The sequence below is a fragment of the Hyperolius riggenbachi genome, chromosome 1, assembly GCF_040937935.1.
Source record: "Hyperolius riggenbachi isolate aHypRig1 chromosome 1, aHypRig1.pri, whole genome shotgun sequence".
Classification (NCBI taxonomy): Eukaryota; Metazoa; Chordata; class Amphibia; order Anura; family Hyperoliidae; genus Hyperolius; species Hyperolius riggenbachi.
The window spans coordinates 328167994-328186628 of NC_090646.1; the positions used below are offsets into that span (position 1 = coordinate 328167994).

Sequence of the window (18635 nt, forward strand, 5' to 3'; positions counted from 1 at the left end):
GCATATTTTTCATCAACAGAACGGGGGGAATGACCATAACATTCTGCGCAGCATCTTCCCTCTATTCCACATAAATCTAAAATACTAGGAGTTTAATTATCATCTAATTCAAAATACCCCACCCTCACAATGTGCAAATACAATAATGAATATCACATTCCCTCCCATACACTATCCTCATATACCCATACGTGCATAAATTCAATAAATACACATCCTCCCCCATAAATAAATTGCACACTGATCACCAAATTACCCTAAAGTGACAATATAAAAATTCCACATTGCACACTACATATTATATCAATTCCATAAATATATATTACCCTATAAATTCATAAATTCACTAGTTACAACCCCCTCCCCCATAAATTACACATTCATCACCATATTGCTTTAAAGTCACAGTGCTTATAAACTACCCATATGGAGTGACACAATTACTATGTCCTCCTAATCGCCACAGTATAATTAATTGGCATACCATAACAGTGAGCACAAAAAATTGACAATATCATAATTCACTCAATTCCCAAAACCCCTTTACACTAATTCATAAAATTAGCATATACACGTGGAACTAAAAAAGTTTTCTAAAGTGCAAAACAGTGCATATAACAATACAAAAGGTTATAAAGTGCAAAACAGTGCATAAAACAAATACTTCATCCATTAGCAATAAAACAATTAATATCCAATTCAATATTTAAACCCCTAGGAGAAAAGGTCCCTAATCTATGGATCCATTCCGTCTCCTTCCTACAAAGTTGTTGCAGTTTATTCCACCCCCGCCAATGCGAACGCACATTCTCCACCGCAACAAATTTCAGACATCCTGGATCCTTATCATGTGTATCCACAAAATGAGCTGAAACGCTATGCCACCTATACCCCTTTCTAATATTATACATATGCTGGTAAATATGTTTCTTAAGTGGCTGTGTCGTTCTCCCAACGTATTGCAGGCCACACCCGCAAGTCAGGACATAGACCACATACGTTGAGGAACATGTCATAAATTGTTTAAGCCTAAAATCTTTCTGAAAATGATTAGAATAAATCACATCTGCAGATACACTTAACGTGTCACTGCAGATGCAACAATTCCTGCACACATGGAATCCCGGTCTCTGCCAAGGAACATTGGTACACACGGGCAGATCAACGCAGCTTGGCACCACTAAATCCCTTAAATTAGGTGCCCGCTTATAGATAAACTTTGGTTTATCAGGAACAATAAGATTAAATCGAGCATCCTGTTGTAAAACTGGCCAATGTCTGGTCAGAATTTTTTCAAATTGTTTATATTGGGTATTAAAAGTGGATATAAAGGGAAGCTCCGGAGGTGTTCTTTTCTCACTCTCCCTACCCTCTATCCACTCCTTTCTGACCATCCCCGCCACTTCATTCTTAAGTTGCCCCATTCTCCCACAATCATAACCCTTATCCACAAACCTTTGTGTCAAAACAGACACCTGGTCATGGTAGTCTGATTCCTTTGTACAATTCCTTCTGACCCTTTGGAACTGGCCCTTAGGGACTGCCCTTATCCAAGAGGGATGGTGACAGCTGACCGTGAGTATAAACACATTCCGGTCTGTCTTTTTAAAGAAACACAGAGTGGACAATTGTCCACCCTCCTCATAAATAGTCAAATCTAAAAAATCCACACTAGACAAACTAATCGTTGCCCCCAGTGTTATATTCGGGTACAAGGAATTGATGGTTTCCAAAAACTTACTCCACTCCTGTACCGAACCCTTCTCTACCACAAAAAGGTCATCAATAAATCTCCGCCATTCCATAACCGTCCCAGGACATGCCCGTATCGCCTTCTCTTTCCACTCAGACATGAAAATATTCGCTAGGGGCATTGCATACGGGGCCCCCATAGCACAGCCCTTAACTTGTGCATAAAAATCCCCTTTATACCAGAAATAATTCCTGGACAGGGCAAATTGCAATAATTTTAATATAAACTCAATCTGTTTTCCTGGTAAGGTGTTCCTTTCCCTTAGGGCCCTTTCAACTGATCCCACACCTCCCTGGTGGGTAATGTTGGTATATAGCGAAGCAACATCTGCTGTCACCAGCAGTGCGTCCTCCCCAACCTTCACACCCTCCAGAACTTGTAAGGTGTGAGAAGTATCTTTAAGGACCCTGGGTAATGAACTCACCATAGGCTGCAAGAATAAATCCAAATACTTACCAATTCTGTAGGTAATAGAATCGATCCTATTAATAATGGGACGACCCGGGGGAGAAGTTACGGATTTATGCACCTTGGGAAGCTGGTATATAATTGGGGTTCTAGGATGCTCTCATTGATCAATCCCTCATCCAAACCCCCCTTCAATATTCCAATCAGTTCCCTCTTAAAGGCAAACACCGGGTTACCATCCAATTTTTCATATGCAATTTTTTATGTGCAGTTTCATCACTTACCAATCTATCTAGCTCAGTAAAATATTGATCCCCATTTAAAATGACTACCCCCCCCCCCCCCTTTATCCGCAGGTCTGATGATTAGTTCCTTGTCCTTGAGCAGCTTGCAGACCTCACGGTCGTAATTTTTGACCCGTGGGGGCTGCATTCGCTCCAAGTCCCCAATCACCAGATTTTTAAAAATGTCAATAGCCTGTTTACTGGCATTATTGGAAGGGTTGAACACCGAATTGTTCCTCATATTCGTATGAACATAATCCACAACCTGATTAATTCTACTTGTGGGGCCTTCTTTATCCAAGAAATATCTCTTCAAGTTTAATTTACGGACAAATTTGTGCACATCAATGAAGGCTTCAAATTTATTTAGAGTATTCTTAGGGGCATACTTCAAACCCTTATCCAGTAATTTAATTTCAGATCTCTCCAACTCATCCCCACTTATATTAAATATGCCCTCCCCTTTTACTATTCCTTTCTTTTCTTGTATCCTCCTTCCTTCCCTGACTCCCCGTCTAGCTCTCTTTTCCGGACGCTCTTCGGGGTTGGATAGGGCTCTACATACCACTCGTCCTGCCGATAACGGGGCTTGTGAAAAAAGGGGGGCCTTCCTCATTAACATAAGACTGCAGGGGTTGAAATGTGTTATATACTGGTAATACTGGGGGGCCCATGTTATCTGGGTATCTCCCAAAGTTCTGATAAGACCCATCTCCCCCCCTATTGGGTCTCGGTGGATTGGGTATATAAGGTCGCATTGGATACGGATTGAACCCCCTACCTCTTCCAGAGCCACCTCCCCTCCCTCTATTGGGGGGCACCTGGGGTGGTTTCTGTTGTTTTGGTTGAGCAGGGCTAGGATTACGTAAGTCCTGTCCGCCCATAGCACTCCCCTTAGGTACATTGGATATTAGTGGCAGCACTGAAAAAGACAAAGAGCATTAAAGATCGATCTTGAATTTGGACATCCATCTAGTCCATATCTTGTAGAATTTTCTTTGTGACCCTCTATTAACATATACACCTTTATAAGTCAGCATTAATTGAGTGTATTACATCTCCCAGAGTGGGAGCAGTGGTAGATTTCCATTTTAAGGCAATTCGCCTTCTAGCATAGAACAGTATTACTTTAGCCAGTAGTAGTTTCCTTTCAGAGAGAGTTTTAATACCAAATATATTCAATAATAGGCTTTGGGGTGTATATGGGATAGATGGGCTTATCAGTTCAAAAAGTAGACCATGAATATTCTCCCAATAATATTTAATTGTAGGGCATAGCCAGAATATGTGCATAAAAAGAATGAGGACACCGATTCCGTCCATTCAACCTCTGTAAGATATGGTTTGATTTTACTTGAGTTTTTGGCATTCATAAAAGTATTGTAGACGTTTGAGATGAGACCTGTTTGACCAGAGTGGCTTAAAATATCTTCAATAGGATGAGAGCGCATAATAAGTTTCTGTGGAGCAAATTGGGATTGAAATGCATGTCGAATTTGGAGATAACGAAAGTACATTGAGTGTATTAAATTGCTTGATCTCATCTCCCTCGACCAAGTCCCTAAGTTTTGTTATGCCTCTAGTGGCCCAGATCGATGGATCAGGTATAGATAGACACTCTTTGAGCTTGACATTATTCCATATGGGGTAACAGGTGCCATTGGGTTTTGGTGGAAACAGAATTTCCCACATCCTCCCATACTTGGACTGTAGTTACTCTAAAGGGTAAACTGGCAAGTGCTAGTGGAGAGCCTATAATTTCAGCTTCTAGTGCTGATGCTGGGTTATAGGGGGATTGTTCGACCACCAATACACAGTAGAAAGTATAGCAGCCCAATAATAGAATTTCATCTTGGGCAAGGGGAACCCACCCTGATCAACTGGGAGCTGTAAAATAGATAGGGCAATACGTTGGGATGAGTCATTCCATATAAAGGAGGAGAATATGGAATCAAGTATAGTAAACAGTTTGGCTGGTAGCTTAACAGGAGTATGTCTAAAAACATAGATACATTTCGGGAGTATACACATCTTGATTAAATTAACCCGACCAATGAGAGATAATGGTAGTGTTGCCCATGCTCGCAGTTTACTCCTGACCTGTGAGAGAAGGGGTTCAATGTTAAGAGCATAAAAGTCTTTAACATTAGGCGTAAGCTTTATTCCAAGGTATTTGATCTGGGATACAATTTGTAATGGAGTGGTGCAGGTATTAGGTGTAATGGATGGGTCAAGTCGCATAAGGAGAGATTTATTCCAGTTAATATTTAAACCGGAGAAAGAACCAAAGGTTTCTATAGAGGTTAAAGCCGATGATAAGGATGCGTGAGGGTCTGCTAAGTATAATAGTAAATAGTCCGCATATAACGAGACTCTTTTATCAAGGGTCCCCATATGCAAGCCTGTGATATTGGATTGGAAGCAGAGTATCGCTGCTAGTGGCTCCATAGCTAGAGCGAATAACGCTGGAGAAAGAGGACATGCTTGACGGGTGCCTCGCTCTAAGGGGAAGAAAGAGGAGACCTGGTTTCCAGTTCGTACTCTGGCTCTAGGGGAGTGATACAAAGCTTTGATATATGTAATACATTTAGGGGCTATATTTTGAATTTCTTCAGAACTGCCCATAAGTAGGATCACTCAACCGTGTCGAAGGCCTTCTCAGCATCTAGAGAAGCAATTACCCTAGAACCTGAGTTAGTGTGTTGTATAGATAAGTGGGTAAATAATCTATGGAGATTGATATCACACCCTTTTCCAGGGATAAACCCTGATTGGTCTCTATGTATAATGGAAGTAATTACCCCATTAAGTCGTAGTGCAAGGATTTTGGCTAATATTTTACTATCCACATTTAATAAAGAGATAGGGCGATAGGAACCCGTCCTGGTTTGTGTATTACAGTAATTAGGGCCTCTGACATGGATGGAGAGACAGTACCCGTTTGAAGGATTCTTTATAAATAACTAATAGTTGAGAAGCAAATTGACCCTTATATGTAGAGTATAATTCTGCGGGTAACCCATCCAGGCCGGGGGCTTTTCCCTTTTTAAGAGAAAGGATAGCTTGAGTTACCTCAAGAAGCGATATATCTGCTTCCAGTAGATTTACTTCGTCTGTACTAAGAGAGGGAAGGGTGATATCTTGTAAGTAAACATATAGCGAATATGAGCGAAAGGTGTAGTTCATATCACCTGGATGAGTAATAACAGTGCCATCATCAGCTACTAGTTGTGCAACTTGTGTAGTAGAGTGGTCTTGTCTGGTTAATCGGGCAAGAAGCTTCCATGTACAATCTCCATGTTCACAGAGTCTGATCTTTTTTAGTTGGAGTTCTTGTTTTGTATTGTCAATTTGTTTACTGGACAGGGATAGGAGTTGTGATTGCCAGAGTTGGTATGTCTGAGGATTTGGATTTGTGATATAGTCCTGTTCGGCCTTTTTGGTTTTCTCTTCTGTATTAGTAAGTATAATATTAGATTGGCGTTTCTCCTCCGCTATACTGGATATATATGCCCCTCGTATAACTGCTTTATAGGCGTCCCAAGTGATCAAGGGTGGAACTGGATCATGGTTTAAAGCATGGTATTCTTTCATTCTGTCTTGGACTAGGTATTTAACCCTCGGTTCTAAGAGCCAATGAGGGGAGAGGCGCCATATTATGGTGGATAGTGAATTACCAAGATCTAGAGATAACAGCAGAGGGCTATGATCTGAGATGCCTCGAGGTAAGAGGGTAATCTCATGTACTAAAGATTGGGCAGAGGAGGAGGCAAAAACCAAGTTTATCCTGGATAACGTTCGGTATGAAGCGGAGTGACACGTAAAACCATGTTAATCTGGGTGTTTCCATCTCCATACATCAGTTAATGAATATGCCTGTGCCCAGTCATTAAGGATAGTAGAGTTCGGTAATTTGGAATTTAAATCGGTTGTACCTAGGGGAGGGTTGTACAGTCCTATTAATAATATTTTGGTCTCAAAAAATTTCCCGTGAAGTAGGACATATCTGCCCGATCCATCAATCTTGAGGTCCAGAAGTTGGAAAGGAAGGTTTTTTTTTAATTAAAATGCTGACTTCCCTAGAGTGTGATGAGAATGTAGAGTTATAATAATGTCCCACCCAGGGCTTTTTAAGTGTGAGGATCTTGTTACCGTGAAGATGCGTCTCTAGAAGAATAACTATATGCAGTGAATGCTTTCTAATATAGTTAAATACCAGTGACCTTTTAAAGGAGGAGTTTAGGCCCCTGGTATTCCATATAATACAGTCAATCTGTTCACGTTTAGGTGTCATGTATTAAAGAAATAATAATGAGAAATGTGTAATACTTAAGCAATATCATATCTATGAGTACAGTAAATAGAACCTGCAAACCGAAAGCTACCTCCCATTCATAGGAACCCAAAAGCGCCCCCCCCTTCCCCTGCATCTTCACCCAACCTGAAGCTGCCTTAATCCCTAAACCCACACTAAAGAGCGTCCCCTCCCCCCCCCCCTTTCCCTTCCCCTTCCCCTCTTTTTATCTAACTAAACAAGTAATGTGAAAAAAGCAAGAGTATATGTGATGTGCAAAGGAGTTCAACCGGGGCGGTCATCTACTTCCTGTGTGAGCTCCGCTACCCAAGGTCTCCCTATTTTCATTGGGGGTATGAAACTTAAACGTTGCGTAACATGTTGGAAAGACATGAAGTGGATGTATTGCTGTATGCATTATCCCATATTTAATAGATACGTCCTCCGGCCTATGAATCTGACCAACACTCCTTACAAAGGGTCAGCGTACCGCAGCATGACAGTGCCCCCAGTGTAAGCTAGGAGCCCGGGTGTGCCATCTCGTATTATCCAGTCGCCTGCGAATAACAAGAGCATTCTTGGATATAAAGAACACTGTTCGTAAGCTCATTGGTTCATAATTGTCATAAGTAGTAAATAGGTGAGGCTATAAGTCACCAGAACACCTATATTGATATTAAAGAGTGAAGAGAAAAATTTGAATTCTGGCATTGTGGCGTTATCCACTGGTCATATATGAAAAGGCCATCATATATATTAGCTTGAAAGATGGGGTATCAAAAAATGAAGGGGGTTGGTGCTAAATGATCATGTAGGGAATTTTTCTTTCCCCTTGACTCAAATAGCACATAGACGTAGCAGACCAGGACACTGTCATGCTGACAGAATTGACTCAGGAGCGAGGGTCACGTCAATATGATGTATATATACAGTAAATTCTTCCTAAGGTCTGAGTTCCCAGCCTTACATTGCCAAAATGGCTTAGAAGAGTTCATTGCTATCAGTACAACTTATAAGAGTGAGGAATTTGTGGTATAACCCTATCTTCAAGTACATGCCTAACATAACATAACATAGACAGGGGGGATGAGGTCAAAAGAATCAGCACAGTGACGGGGTGCCACACATGAACCAGGTTATGATTTGACAAAACACAGGGTCAGCACAGTGACGGGGAAGCATGTGTGGACCAGGGTATGAGCCAGAACACCTCGATCTCACCCCCATGCAGTATCACATTAATAAGTTCCCAGTTTAGCTTAATCCAGGGTGTATCTGGGATAGATACTATGTCTTACTATATACCCTGTCTCATCAATCTTATTACAGGTAGCACAAATATCATATAATGCAAGACATGTATAGTACAATTGTCAGCCACATTTGTTGCTATGAAAGTAAAATTACCTTCCCTCTAGCACCAGACCACCACTATTATTCCTCATTACGCGACTGCAATGAGAACGATTGTGGGCGCCATGCGGCCATTAGATGTGTATATACAGAACTGCAATTGAATTGTGAAAGCGCGCGCTAAGGTTGTAACCGCGCTGTGTCGTGGTCTGATGTCAGATGAAAAGCAATCGTCGTTATAAGTGAATAAAGAAAAATGTAAATATAGAGTAGGTGAGCCAAATATACATTATAAGCATTATAGACTTTTCATATTAGGAGCAGTAGGGATCTATAACACATTGCTCTGGTAATAATAGACATAAGCAAGGAGAAAAAGCAGCGAGCTGTAACATTTCATCAGGCATCTGAAGTAGGTAATAGAAACAGAAGGGTACTTCCCTCCCCCCCCCCCCCCCCCATAATGAAGGAATATATGTTATTCGGCAGATTGTGAGATCTCCCGCTGACCCCAGTCCGTAGTGAGAGTCAGGAGAAGATCCATTTCTCAAAGGGAGAGGGGACGGGAGGTGATTTCTTCATATAGCAGGGTTGCCGCCATTGGCGCCATTTTAAATATTAGCCGTTAGTTCCAGAAGAAAAGTTTTAGTGTTCTTGCGTATAGACGGAGCCGTGGATGAGATTCTGGGATGTTAATCATGGGGAATAAAAATAAGGGAAGAGACCACACGTCGGAGGTACAGCAATCACATCCAAAAATCATGCTGTCAGTGAGTCCACAACGGGGGGCTTTAGAAATAGAGAATAAAAGATGGAGGACAAAGTACTTACAGTTTGTGTTGCATGAGGGGATCAAATATTACTATTGACGGGGTTGAGCTGGGACAGAATCCATCCATTTGAATACCTCCTCCGGTTTATCAAAGAAGTGGGTTTCTTCGTTGTACTGGATCCTGAGTTTGGCAGGAAGCATCATGGCATACTGGATGTCCCGTTCTCTGAGCTTTTCTTTGGCCTTTATGAAAGATTTTCTCATTTTTTGAGTGGCCGTTGAGAAGTCCAGGAAAAGCATGATGCGGTTGTTTTCAAGTTTCAGGTCTCCTGCCCGGCGAGCTGCAGATAGGATCGAATCTCTGTACTTATAATGAAAGACTTTGAAGATGAGAGCACGTGGCGGTGTCCCAGGAGGGCCCTTCTTGTTGGGCATCCGATGCGCTCTCTCCACCGTGAAGAATGGTGAAAAAGTGTCCTCGGGGAGTAGTTGTTTTAGAAGAGTTTCCACGTAGGCAGGTATATCCTTGCCCTCCATGCCTTCTGGTAGCCGTGTAGTGAAGGTGAAATCCGGACTATGTCGATTGAAAAATTCCTTTCTTTCATCAGATACATATCAATCCAGGACACCACATGCTGACATGTTTTGGACGTAACACCGTCCTTAATCATAGCATACATTCTGGTAGCCCGAGGAGTCTGATATTGCTTCTGCGGTTTCTATTCTCCGCATCTTCAGCTCTGTCTTCCAGTGTCTTAATCTGGCTCTGCATGTCTGGAATGGCAGTGTCATGATCTCTCACTCAATCTTCTGTATCCAAGGTACGTTGTTCTATTGTGGTTATACAGTCTCTGATCGTCGACATATCTTGTCAGAGGAGTCCCATACCCATCTCGACATGGTCCATCTTTATCGTAAGGGTAGCTTGACAGGTTTTAAATTCCGACATAAGTTTAATACAGTAGTGCAAAACTATTATTGTACTAATGTGGGAACATTGTCACTGCACATTCAGCTGTGTTCATTTTTATGGATGAACTTTGTCAATAAATCTTTACTACACTGTTGCAAAATGGACATCACTCAACTTGGCGGCCGATCGGCAATCTGATTCCACAATTATTATCGAATCAGATGAAAATCGGTGCCACCACGAGCATGCCTGATTGATAATGCGTCCAATTTTGAGCAGTGTTAATGGCATGCAATATCCGAACAAGCGACTTATTGCAATGCAACCCCTAGTGTAAATATGCCCCCCATGCATGAATTTATAGGTGCTGACTGTCTGCTGTCACCTGCCACGGTGCCCTTCTGCCTTCAGCTTCCCCTATTTGCACCTCCCCTGCTGCCAGGGTAAAGCATGTGGTGCGTGTGACATCACGCATGCATCAAGGTGCTATGCACCAGTAGCGTGTGAGGTGCAATTGGCGTCAAGTCCTGGAGCTGTGGTTTCCCAGGGAACGTCCGCTCCATGATCAGCCTGCTAGCCGCCGATCGCGACTAACAGGCTGTTTGTAAATGAAAGGGGAAAGAAATCCCCTTTGTTTACAGCCGTACAGCGCTGCAGTCTCCAGCAGCACTGTACGAGATCGGCGAGCCTCTAATTGGCCCGGGATCGCCGTCCTCTCATAGGCTAATGCCTATGAGAGGCCGAGAACACGACGGATCGCCGTCCTATTCAATCCTGTAGGCAGAGAGGAGGGAGGAAGGAGAGGGAGTGGGACGGAGCGAGGGAGAGCATCTATAGGCAAAAAAAAAAATCAAGTGCAGCAGAAATCGGACACCTCCGGCAGCATGTCCCCTTAGGGACAAAAATAGGAGGGGAGTCCATGCTCCTTAGCTGGGCTGTGCAGGAGGCTGAAACGCTTGCACAGCCCAGTGCAGCAAAAAAGGGCCTGGTCGTTAGGGGAGTTTAAGGCCTAGGTCCTTAAGTGGTTAAATTGTGAGGGTAAGATAGGGGGGCAAAGTGGAGAATGACAAGGAACATTTATATTCCGTTTTTCTCCTGGAGGACTCAAATTGATTGAGCTGCAGCCACTAAGATTCGCTCAGTAGGTAGTAGAAATGTTAGGGATTCTTGCCTAAGGTCTCCCACTGAATAGGTGCTGGCTTACTGAGCAGGAATAGCTGAGTTTTTCTGAGGTTTGATCCCAGGTAGCCAGTGCCAGAGGCAGAGCCCTTAATCATTACACTATCCAGAGAGAGAGAGAGGGGAGAAAAACACTTTTATTTCGCTTTCCTGTTTGACAAGAAGACAGCCAGCACTAAAGTAAGGGGGGAAACGATGGTTAGTAAGGGAGAGAAGATGAGTGGAGAGATACTGAGATGGAACAAAGAGCTTAGATAATATTGCAGTCCCATATCACACAGAGGTTACTTGCCTGTAATGTGACTCCTGCCCTGCCAATCTCTCACACAAGGCTGCAGCAGCCCACCTGGAGTCTAAGGACAGTCGAAAACTTTTCAACCTGTGTAATACCTTATCAAACTGTCCACATGCAGTCTTTACAATGATGAGAGAGCAGACAGAGTTTTTTTCTATGGACTTTGCATAAGGCAAGCCTCCTCAGCCAGCCTGGTGCATCACATTGCCTTATACAAGAAAAACCTCAATGCACCAGGCACTGTACCAGCAGACTGCAGGAAACTCTCCCCCCTTTGCCCCCGGCCAGTCTGTTCTGGAATGCCTTGTACCTGCTTCCCAGAAAGACACCACCCTCCTCTTCTGATGTGTTTTCTTTTCATGGTCATAAGGAGGGGCGGGACAGGAGTAAACAGACACAGTCTAGATCCCGAGATAACAACTAATTAGGGAACGTCATACAAAGTGTTTTAGAAAAAAGTTTTGTAGACTCCTTATGAGAGGCTGAGCAGCAGGCGCTTTCATTAGAACTTTTTCTCTCCGCACCCTCAATTTTCAGTCTCTAAGGACAGGAAAAATAAACTTTTTTTCTCCTGGAAGCCTCCCCAAGATAAATCTTCTCTCCAGGCAATTGCCTTATCAGCTGGTGCCTAGAGGCGCCTCTGCAAGCCACTAGATGTACCAAGTTTATGAAATATGCAGCATAGATTAATGTGTGAAATTGTACATAGTGACATAAAATAAATGATTTACTGGAGGCACAACATATTAGATTTTTATGTTTAAATACCTGCATAAATTACCAGTCCTGAGCAGGACTTAGTATTACGGATTTTACAGCCTCTTAGAAGAATACAGTCATTATCCAAAGAATATTTATCCCCATTCCACTCCAGGGTCCCTATAAAAGAATGCATGTTGCTGTTGGCCTCTTCACAGATAATCTTACCTATAAACAAGACAGAGAAAATTAAGTTAGCACAAAATTAAAAAATGTGCTACAGGGCCCAACAGAATAGCATAAAATGCTTAGTCAAATCAATCTTAGAACTATAAAGCATTTATTTTTTACTTTTTATTCTTCCAGTTTATTCAGATGTAAGAAGTGATATGTAGCATCTACAACCTAGGCAAGTTGATTGTCAAGGCCCATGATGATGGTTGGTAACTTAGTTCCATGGGAAGCAGCCAGGAAGCTTGAGGGGCAAGTTTTTTCTGGGTGCTTTTGGTTTTTTTTTAGATTCACCGCTAAAAATCTCAGTGGTTCTGGTTCTAAGTTGAGGCCGAGGGGATACATTACAGCAACAACCAGCAGTCCGGACTGCTGTGCTGAAGATCATTTAATAGCTAGACACTGGAAAAGAGATCTATACACCTAAACCAGAAAGAGTACCTCTCGGCAGGCAACCACTTGTGGTGCTGAAAATACTTCTTCAGGAAGTCTGGTCTGCATCACTCATCACTCATTATAAACTCATCCCACCCTCACTTAAACATTCTCCTATATTGGGGTTGAGTTGAGTGTACTGTGAGCTCCAAAACTGGAACAAATGGAAAGCTGCTGTTGATATAAATTATTAAAAAGAGGTTATGATGTGGACAGTGGCGGCGCCACGCTGGGGCTTACCCAGGCTTCAGCCCCAGGTGGCAACTCACTAGCCCCCTTTAAAGCCCCCCCACTGCAAGTTCCGAGAACTTCCGAGAGGAGCCCGACCCGGGCCGACCTTAGTGCACAAACAAGCAGCCGAGCCTGGCTGGGAGGAGGACTTGTCTTGGGCTGGCGCTGACTGTCACCGCCCCGGCCTGGGTGTAGACTCAGCCACGTGACGCAGAGCGACCCGCCCCGCAGGGTACGTGGTGACGTCATCCGGTATGCGGCGTCACGTGACATGCAGCGCGCTCTCCTTGCCTGCCCACGCAGCTAGTTGCCGCCAACAGGAGACAGTCAGACTGTGTCACTGTCTGACTTCTAGTCTCCAGACTCTCCGCCGTACAGCAGCACTCACTGCAGTCACACCCAGTGGCCGTGACCCAAGCAGTCAGGCACCCACGGACAGCGCACAGGACTGGAGGATGGACTCAGCTAAGACAGCCAGCAGGAGGACAGGACTCGGAACTTCGACAAGGTGGGTGGGGTGGGTGTCCTGTGACTGTCCTGTTCACTTCAGCCAGCCTGGCCAACTGCCATATTGTTTTTTGGCACCAGACAGTCAGCCACCCAGGCCTGAGCTGCCCTCCTGAGCCTAGCACCAGCAGGCACCACCACTAACCACCACCAGGCCTGACTCTGAGCACCCCCCTGGGGGGGGCCCAGCCCACCCACCACCAGCCAGGCCTTAGCTGCCCTGGGGCCCCCAGCCTTACACATCCCCCAAGGCCTTCAGCCCACCACCAGCTAGGCCTGAGCTGCCATGAGACCCCCAGCCCACCACCTACCAGGCCTGAGCTGCCCTGGGGCCCTCAGCCCACCACCACCAGCCAGGCCTGAGCTGCCCTACCTGGGGACACTGGCTGTCTGTCATTATGTGCATTAACTGGTAAAATGCTGTCTCATTACATGCATTTACTGGGGGAACGGTGTCTGTCGTCATGTGCATTAACTGGTGAAATGCTGTCTCTCATTACATGCATTTACTGGGGGAACGCTGTCTGTCATTCATGTGCATTAACTGGTGAAATGCTGTCTCTCATTACATGCATTTACTGGGGGAACGCTGTCTGTCATTTATGTGCTGTAACTGGTAAAATGCTGTCTCTCATTACATGCATTTACTGGGGAAACGCTGTCTGGCATGTGCATTTACTGGGGAAACGCTGTCTCTTATGTGCATTTACTGGTGAAAAGCTGTCTCTTATGTGCATTTACTGGTGAAAAACTGTCTCTTATGCGCATTTACTGGGGAAACACTGTCTGTCATTACGTGCATTAACTGGTGAAAAGCTGTCTCTAATGTGCATTTACTGGGGAAACGCTGTCTCTCATTACGTGCATTAACTGGTGAAAAGCTGTCTACTATGTGCATTTACTAGTGAAAAGCTGTCTCTTATGCGCATTTACTGGTAAAAGGCTGTCTGTCATTACATGCATTTACTGGTGAAAATCTGTCTCTTTATGTGCATTTACTGGGGAAACGCTGTCTTTCATTACGTGCATTAACTGGTGAAAAGCTGTCTCCTATGGGCATTTACTGGTGAAAAGCTGTCTCTTATGTGCATTTACTGGTAAAAGGCTGTCTGTCATTACGTGCATTTACTGGTGAAAAGCTCTCTCATGTGCATTTACTGGGGAAACGCTGTCTGTCATTACGTGCATTAACTGGTGAAAAGCTGTCTCTTATGTGCATTTTCTGGGGAAACGCCGTCTGTCATTACATGCATTAACTGGTGAAACGCTGTCTGTCATTATGTGCATTTACTTCATATTTTTTTTATGTAACTACATTAGCTGGTATAACTACATTACAGTTAGCCCCGCCCACATGATGTCATGAGCACGCCCCTTTTCTCGCCGCGGCACGCGTAGCAAATTCCCCCCCCTAAGCCCCGCCTGCCAGCCCTTGTGCCCCCTTTGAGCCCCCCCAAAAATCTGAAGCTGGAGCCGCCACTGGATGTGAATAGTTCTACATTTAACCTGCATCTTTGTCATGAACAGCTGTATTTCACTGTTAATAGACTGTTCCATAGGGCATTCATTTAACAATGCTTACATTACCTTTAAACTAAAAATCTCTTCACATTATTCTAAAATCGTACTCACCATCAAATGCAGCCAGTGCCTCCATGGTGCAGAGTCCATGGTTTGTAACCTTTAAGGCCTGCTTATACTTTAGGTTTGTTTCCCTAACAGAACAAAAAAAATATATAAAAAAATTACTATATATAAAATGTTTGATTGCTTGCATACTGTCTGGGTGCTGTCGCACATGGCATGCAATTTACACTGGGGATTGTCAGCCATTAAATCAAATTCCATTTACCCACTGCTCTGTGTTCATTATGCATGCAGTAAACCAGAGGCGGCCTTTGGGGGGGGGGCAAATGGGGCAATCGCCCCAGGCCCCGCACCTGAAGGGGCCCTGCACCCTCTGCAGGGACCTCGGATTTCTCAGTGGGAGGGGAGCAGCTGCATCACTGCAGCTGACAAAAGTGACAATTATGCTGACCTCCTCCACCCCAGTTCCCGCATGTCAGTGGATGCGGAATTTCCGACATGTTACTGGCGTCATACGTCAGTTTCGAGAGGTCTCGCTGCACTGCCAGGGGTAATGGGAAGTAAGTTAGAAACCCCAAGGCACATGTGGCAGGCACAGAGCGAGATCTCTCCCACTACCGACATGCACCAGAAGGGACCGAGGAGAAGAGAAGGAGGGAGGGCCATGCGGACCAGCCTGAGAGACGTGGTAAGCAGCAGCACTAAGTGTTGTGCTAGCTACCACACCACTCAGTACATCCATCTTTCCCCATCCAGCATAACCCTCTTTCTACACCTAGCATGTCCCTCGTGTTCCACCCAGCAGCACACACACTACACAGCATGTAGCATGTCTCTCCTTTCCCACCCACCTGGTCCCTCCATCCCCACCCAGTATCATCCAGCGCATCCCTCCATCCACACCTAGTAGCATCAAGCGCATCCCTCCTTCCCCATCCATCAGTGCGTCCCTCCCTTCTCATTCATCAGCATCCCCTTATGTACCTCCCTACCCAACCAGCACATTCTAGTTTGCAATCAACAATAACATCCTAATTGTACCTTTGCTTTTTTATTGCCTGAAGATAATTTTCTTTTTTATTGCATGCTACTACTTTTGCATTATTTTTATCAATTTTTGAAAGCACTCCGACTGAAAGGCCATGGAGGGTCTCAGGAATTCCAAATTTTCAGGGAAATGAGTGTTGGTGGGGGGTCGGGATCACGTTAGGGGAGATAAGGGTGCTGTTGGTTAATGGAGGCTGGTGATAGTGGAGCTAGGGCAGTAAAAAGTATAATTCTGGCCTTGACGATGTGTGCTTTCTTATCGATATTTACATTTATGGGCAATGAGTCTGCAGGGCTGCTATGACAGAGTGCCTGGCAATCTGTGTGGACAGAGCAGAGAGGTGAGCTCAAGGTGGAGGGAGTCTAAATGGGGAGGGAGTGCCTGTGTGAAAGAAAAAGCAGAGAGATTGGCCTCCCCCCCCCCCCCTCCCATAATGTATAGACAGGCACCGCTACTGTGTAGGGAAAGTGAAAGGTCATATGCTAGCTCCACTGCTGGTAGAGGTGTGTGTGTCGTGCCCCCACAGCATAACTGTGTGTGTGTTCACAGTAGAACAGTGTGTGTGTGTGTGTATCCACAGTGTGTGTGCGTGTGAGTAGTATTAGTATTATTTAGTATTTATATAGCTGACATCTTCTGCAGAGCTGTACAGAGTAAATTGTCTTGTCACTAACTGACACTCAGAGGAGCTCACAATGTAATCCCTTCCATAGTGTTTTGTGCAGTGTATGTATAGTAGTCTAGGGCCAATTTAGGGGGAAGCCAATTAACTTATCTGTATGTTTTCGGGTTGTGGGAGTAAACCGGAGTGCCCGGATTAAACCCACGCAGACACTGGGAGAACATACAAACTTCTTCCAGATGTTGACCTGGCTGAGATTCAAACCGGGGGACCCAGCGCTGCAAGGCGAGAGTGCTAACCATTAGGCGTGTGTGTTGTGTGTGTGTGTGTGTGTATCCACAGCATATCTTTGTCTCTAGGCCCCACATATGACACTCGCCCCAGGCCCCGCGTACTCTAAGGCCGCCTCTGCGTCAACAACCCGACCCTGCATTGCAAGTAGGGATGGTCGGAAATGCCAATTTCCGCTTCTGTGGAAATTCCACTTACTGCCAATGCCGGTTACCGCTTCCGCTTTCTGCCTTCTGCGTGTTTTCACATTCCAATGCAAATTTTCCAGCAAAAATGTTCACAAAAATGTTTGCATTCTATGTATTGTATACAGAAAGAGACACTGAGAGCCCAATATAGTGTAGTATGTACTGGCAATATGCCCGTGACAAAGTAAGTATATGATATTAATACTCACAAACCAGGTTTCCATCCAGGCAACCACTGTAAATGCAGGTGGGGAGATTAGACCTGTCCCCACTCAGGATTAAGAAGTCGCTCTCTGTAGATCTGAAAAAGGAGGCAACACCCCTCCACCAAGGGTGGATTTAGATCATGTACAGGCAAACAAAGGCCCAAAAGGATAAAAGTCGATAAAAAGTTTAAAAATCGTGGGAGGCCGAGGTGGATTTCCCTCCTCCAGATAGACACAACAAACTGTTGATAGAGTTCAACCAAATATTTGTTCACATACTCCAGAAAGTGCATCACATTTTGCAGGCGTATCCTGCTTCCTCAAGCTATGAAAGGAGCATAAAACTCATGCTGGTCTAGTACAAAGCAAAGCGCCTCTGTCTCAGTTTCTTATGTCTACCTAGAGGAGGGAAATCCGCCTCGGCCTCCCACGATTTTTAAACATTTTATTGAATTTTATCCTTTTAGCGCCTCTGTTTGCCTGTACATGATCTATGTATTGTAAGTCTTGTGGAGTTCTGATTTGCTTAAAATTACCTAATATCGGTAAGCAGGGTTTCGCAAAAAAATGCATTATCTGATTGGCTAATTCATTCCAACTTTCTGAGACTTTTGATGGTTTAAAATTACGAATATCGGTAATGCCGATTTTTCGCCAAAATTTTTACCAAAAATCCGCATTCTCTGATTGGTTCATTCATTCTGAGTCTTCTGATTGGCTTAAAATGACTGCATATCGGGGCGTGGCTTGCCAATGGCCATGTGAGGTTGCTTCTTCCGAGAGCTCCCACAGCCTTAACTGAATAACGGCTCGTTGCAGCTTTTCCTGTCAATAAACCACCCCATGGGCAGCAGCAGAAAGAGGGGAGGCAGCGCAAAGAAGAACAATACCTCTCAGTCGCAAATCAAGCGGTTCCTATGCCCGCTAGAAGGAAGATTGCAGAAACAGGAGGCAGGAGACATGGCGGAATCACCACGAGGTGGTCCCGGGGGACTCAAGGCAGTAGTTCTCCTGCTGGCCCACCAGCTCCAAATCCCCACTATACTGCCCCACCATCCGACCACTCCCAGAGCCCTCCAGACAAGAAACCTAGAAAGCGGGACCCTAAGAGCAGAGACGACAAAGCACAAGGTATGCCCGTTCAAGACACTCAGTCTCCCCACGCAAACCGCTATAGTGATGACATCCCAGACTCATCTCCTCGCAGCACTGCACCTTTCTCAATCAGCTTACAGTCCCTGCCTCTCCCTCCATATCTAAGGACATATGAGATAGATCGGGCTACAGCCCCAGAGGGACTTAGATTAACGGCTCTCCCACCGCTTCTCTCTCTTCGGCC

The 18635-nt window shown here is 44.6% G+C and overlaps 1 protein-coding gene across 1 annotated transcript in view; it reads right to left on the reverse strand.

Moving 5' to 3' along the window:
- ATP8B3 (ATPase phospholipid transporting 8B3) overlaps nucleotides 1-18635 on the reverse strand; it is a 335474-nt gene that overhangs the window by 208178 nt on the left and 108661 nt on the right. The window contains exons 9-10 of the mRNA XM_068234593.1: nucleotides 14987-15069; nucleotides 12020-12178 (exon numbers count right to left, since the gene is read on the reverse strand). Of these exons, the coding sequence (XP_068090694.1) occupies nucleotides 12020-12178; nucleotides 14987-15069 (242 nt within the window). The remainder of the gene's footprint in view (nucleotides 1-12019; nucleotides 12179-14986; nucleotides 15070-18635) is intronic.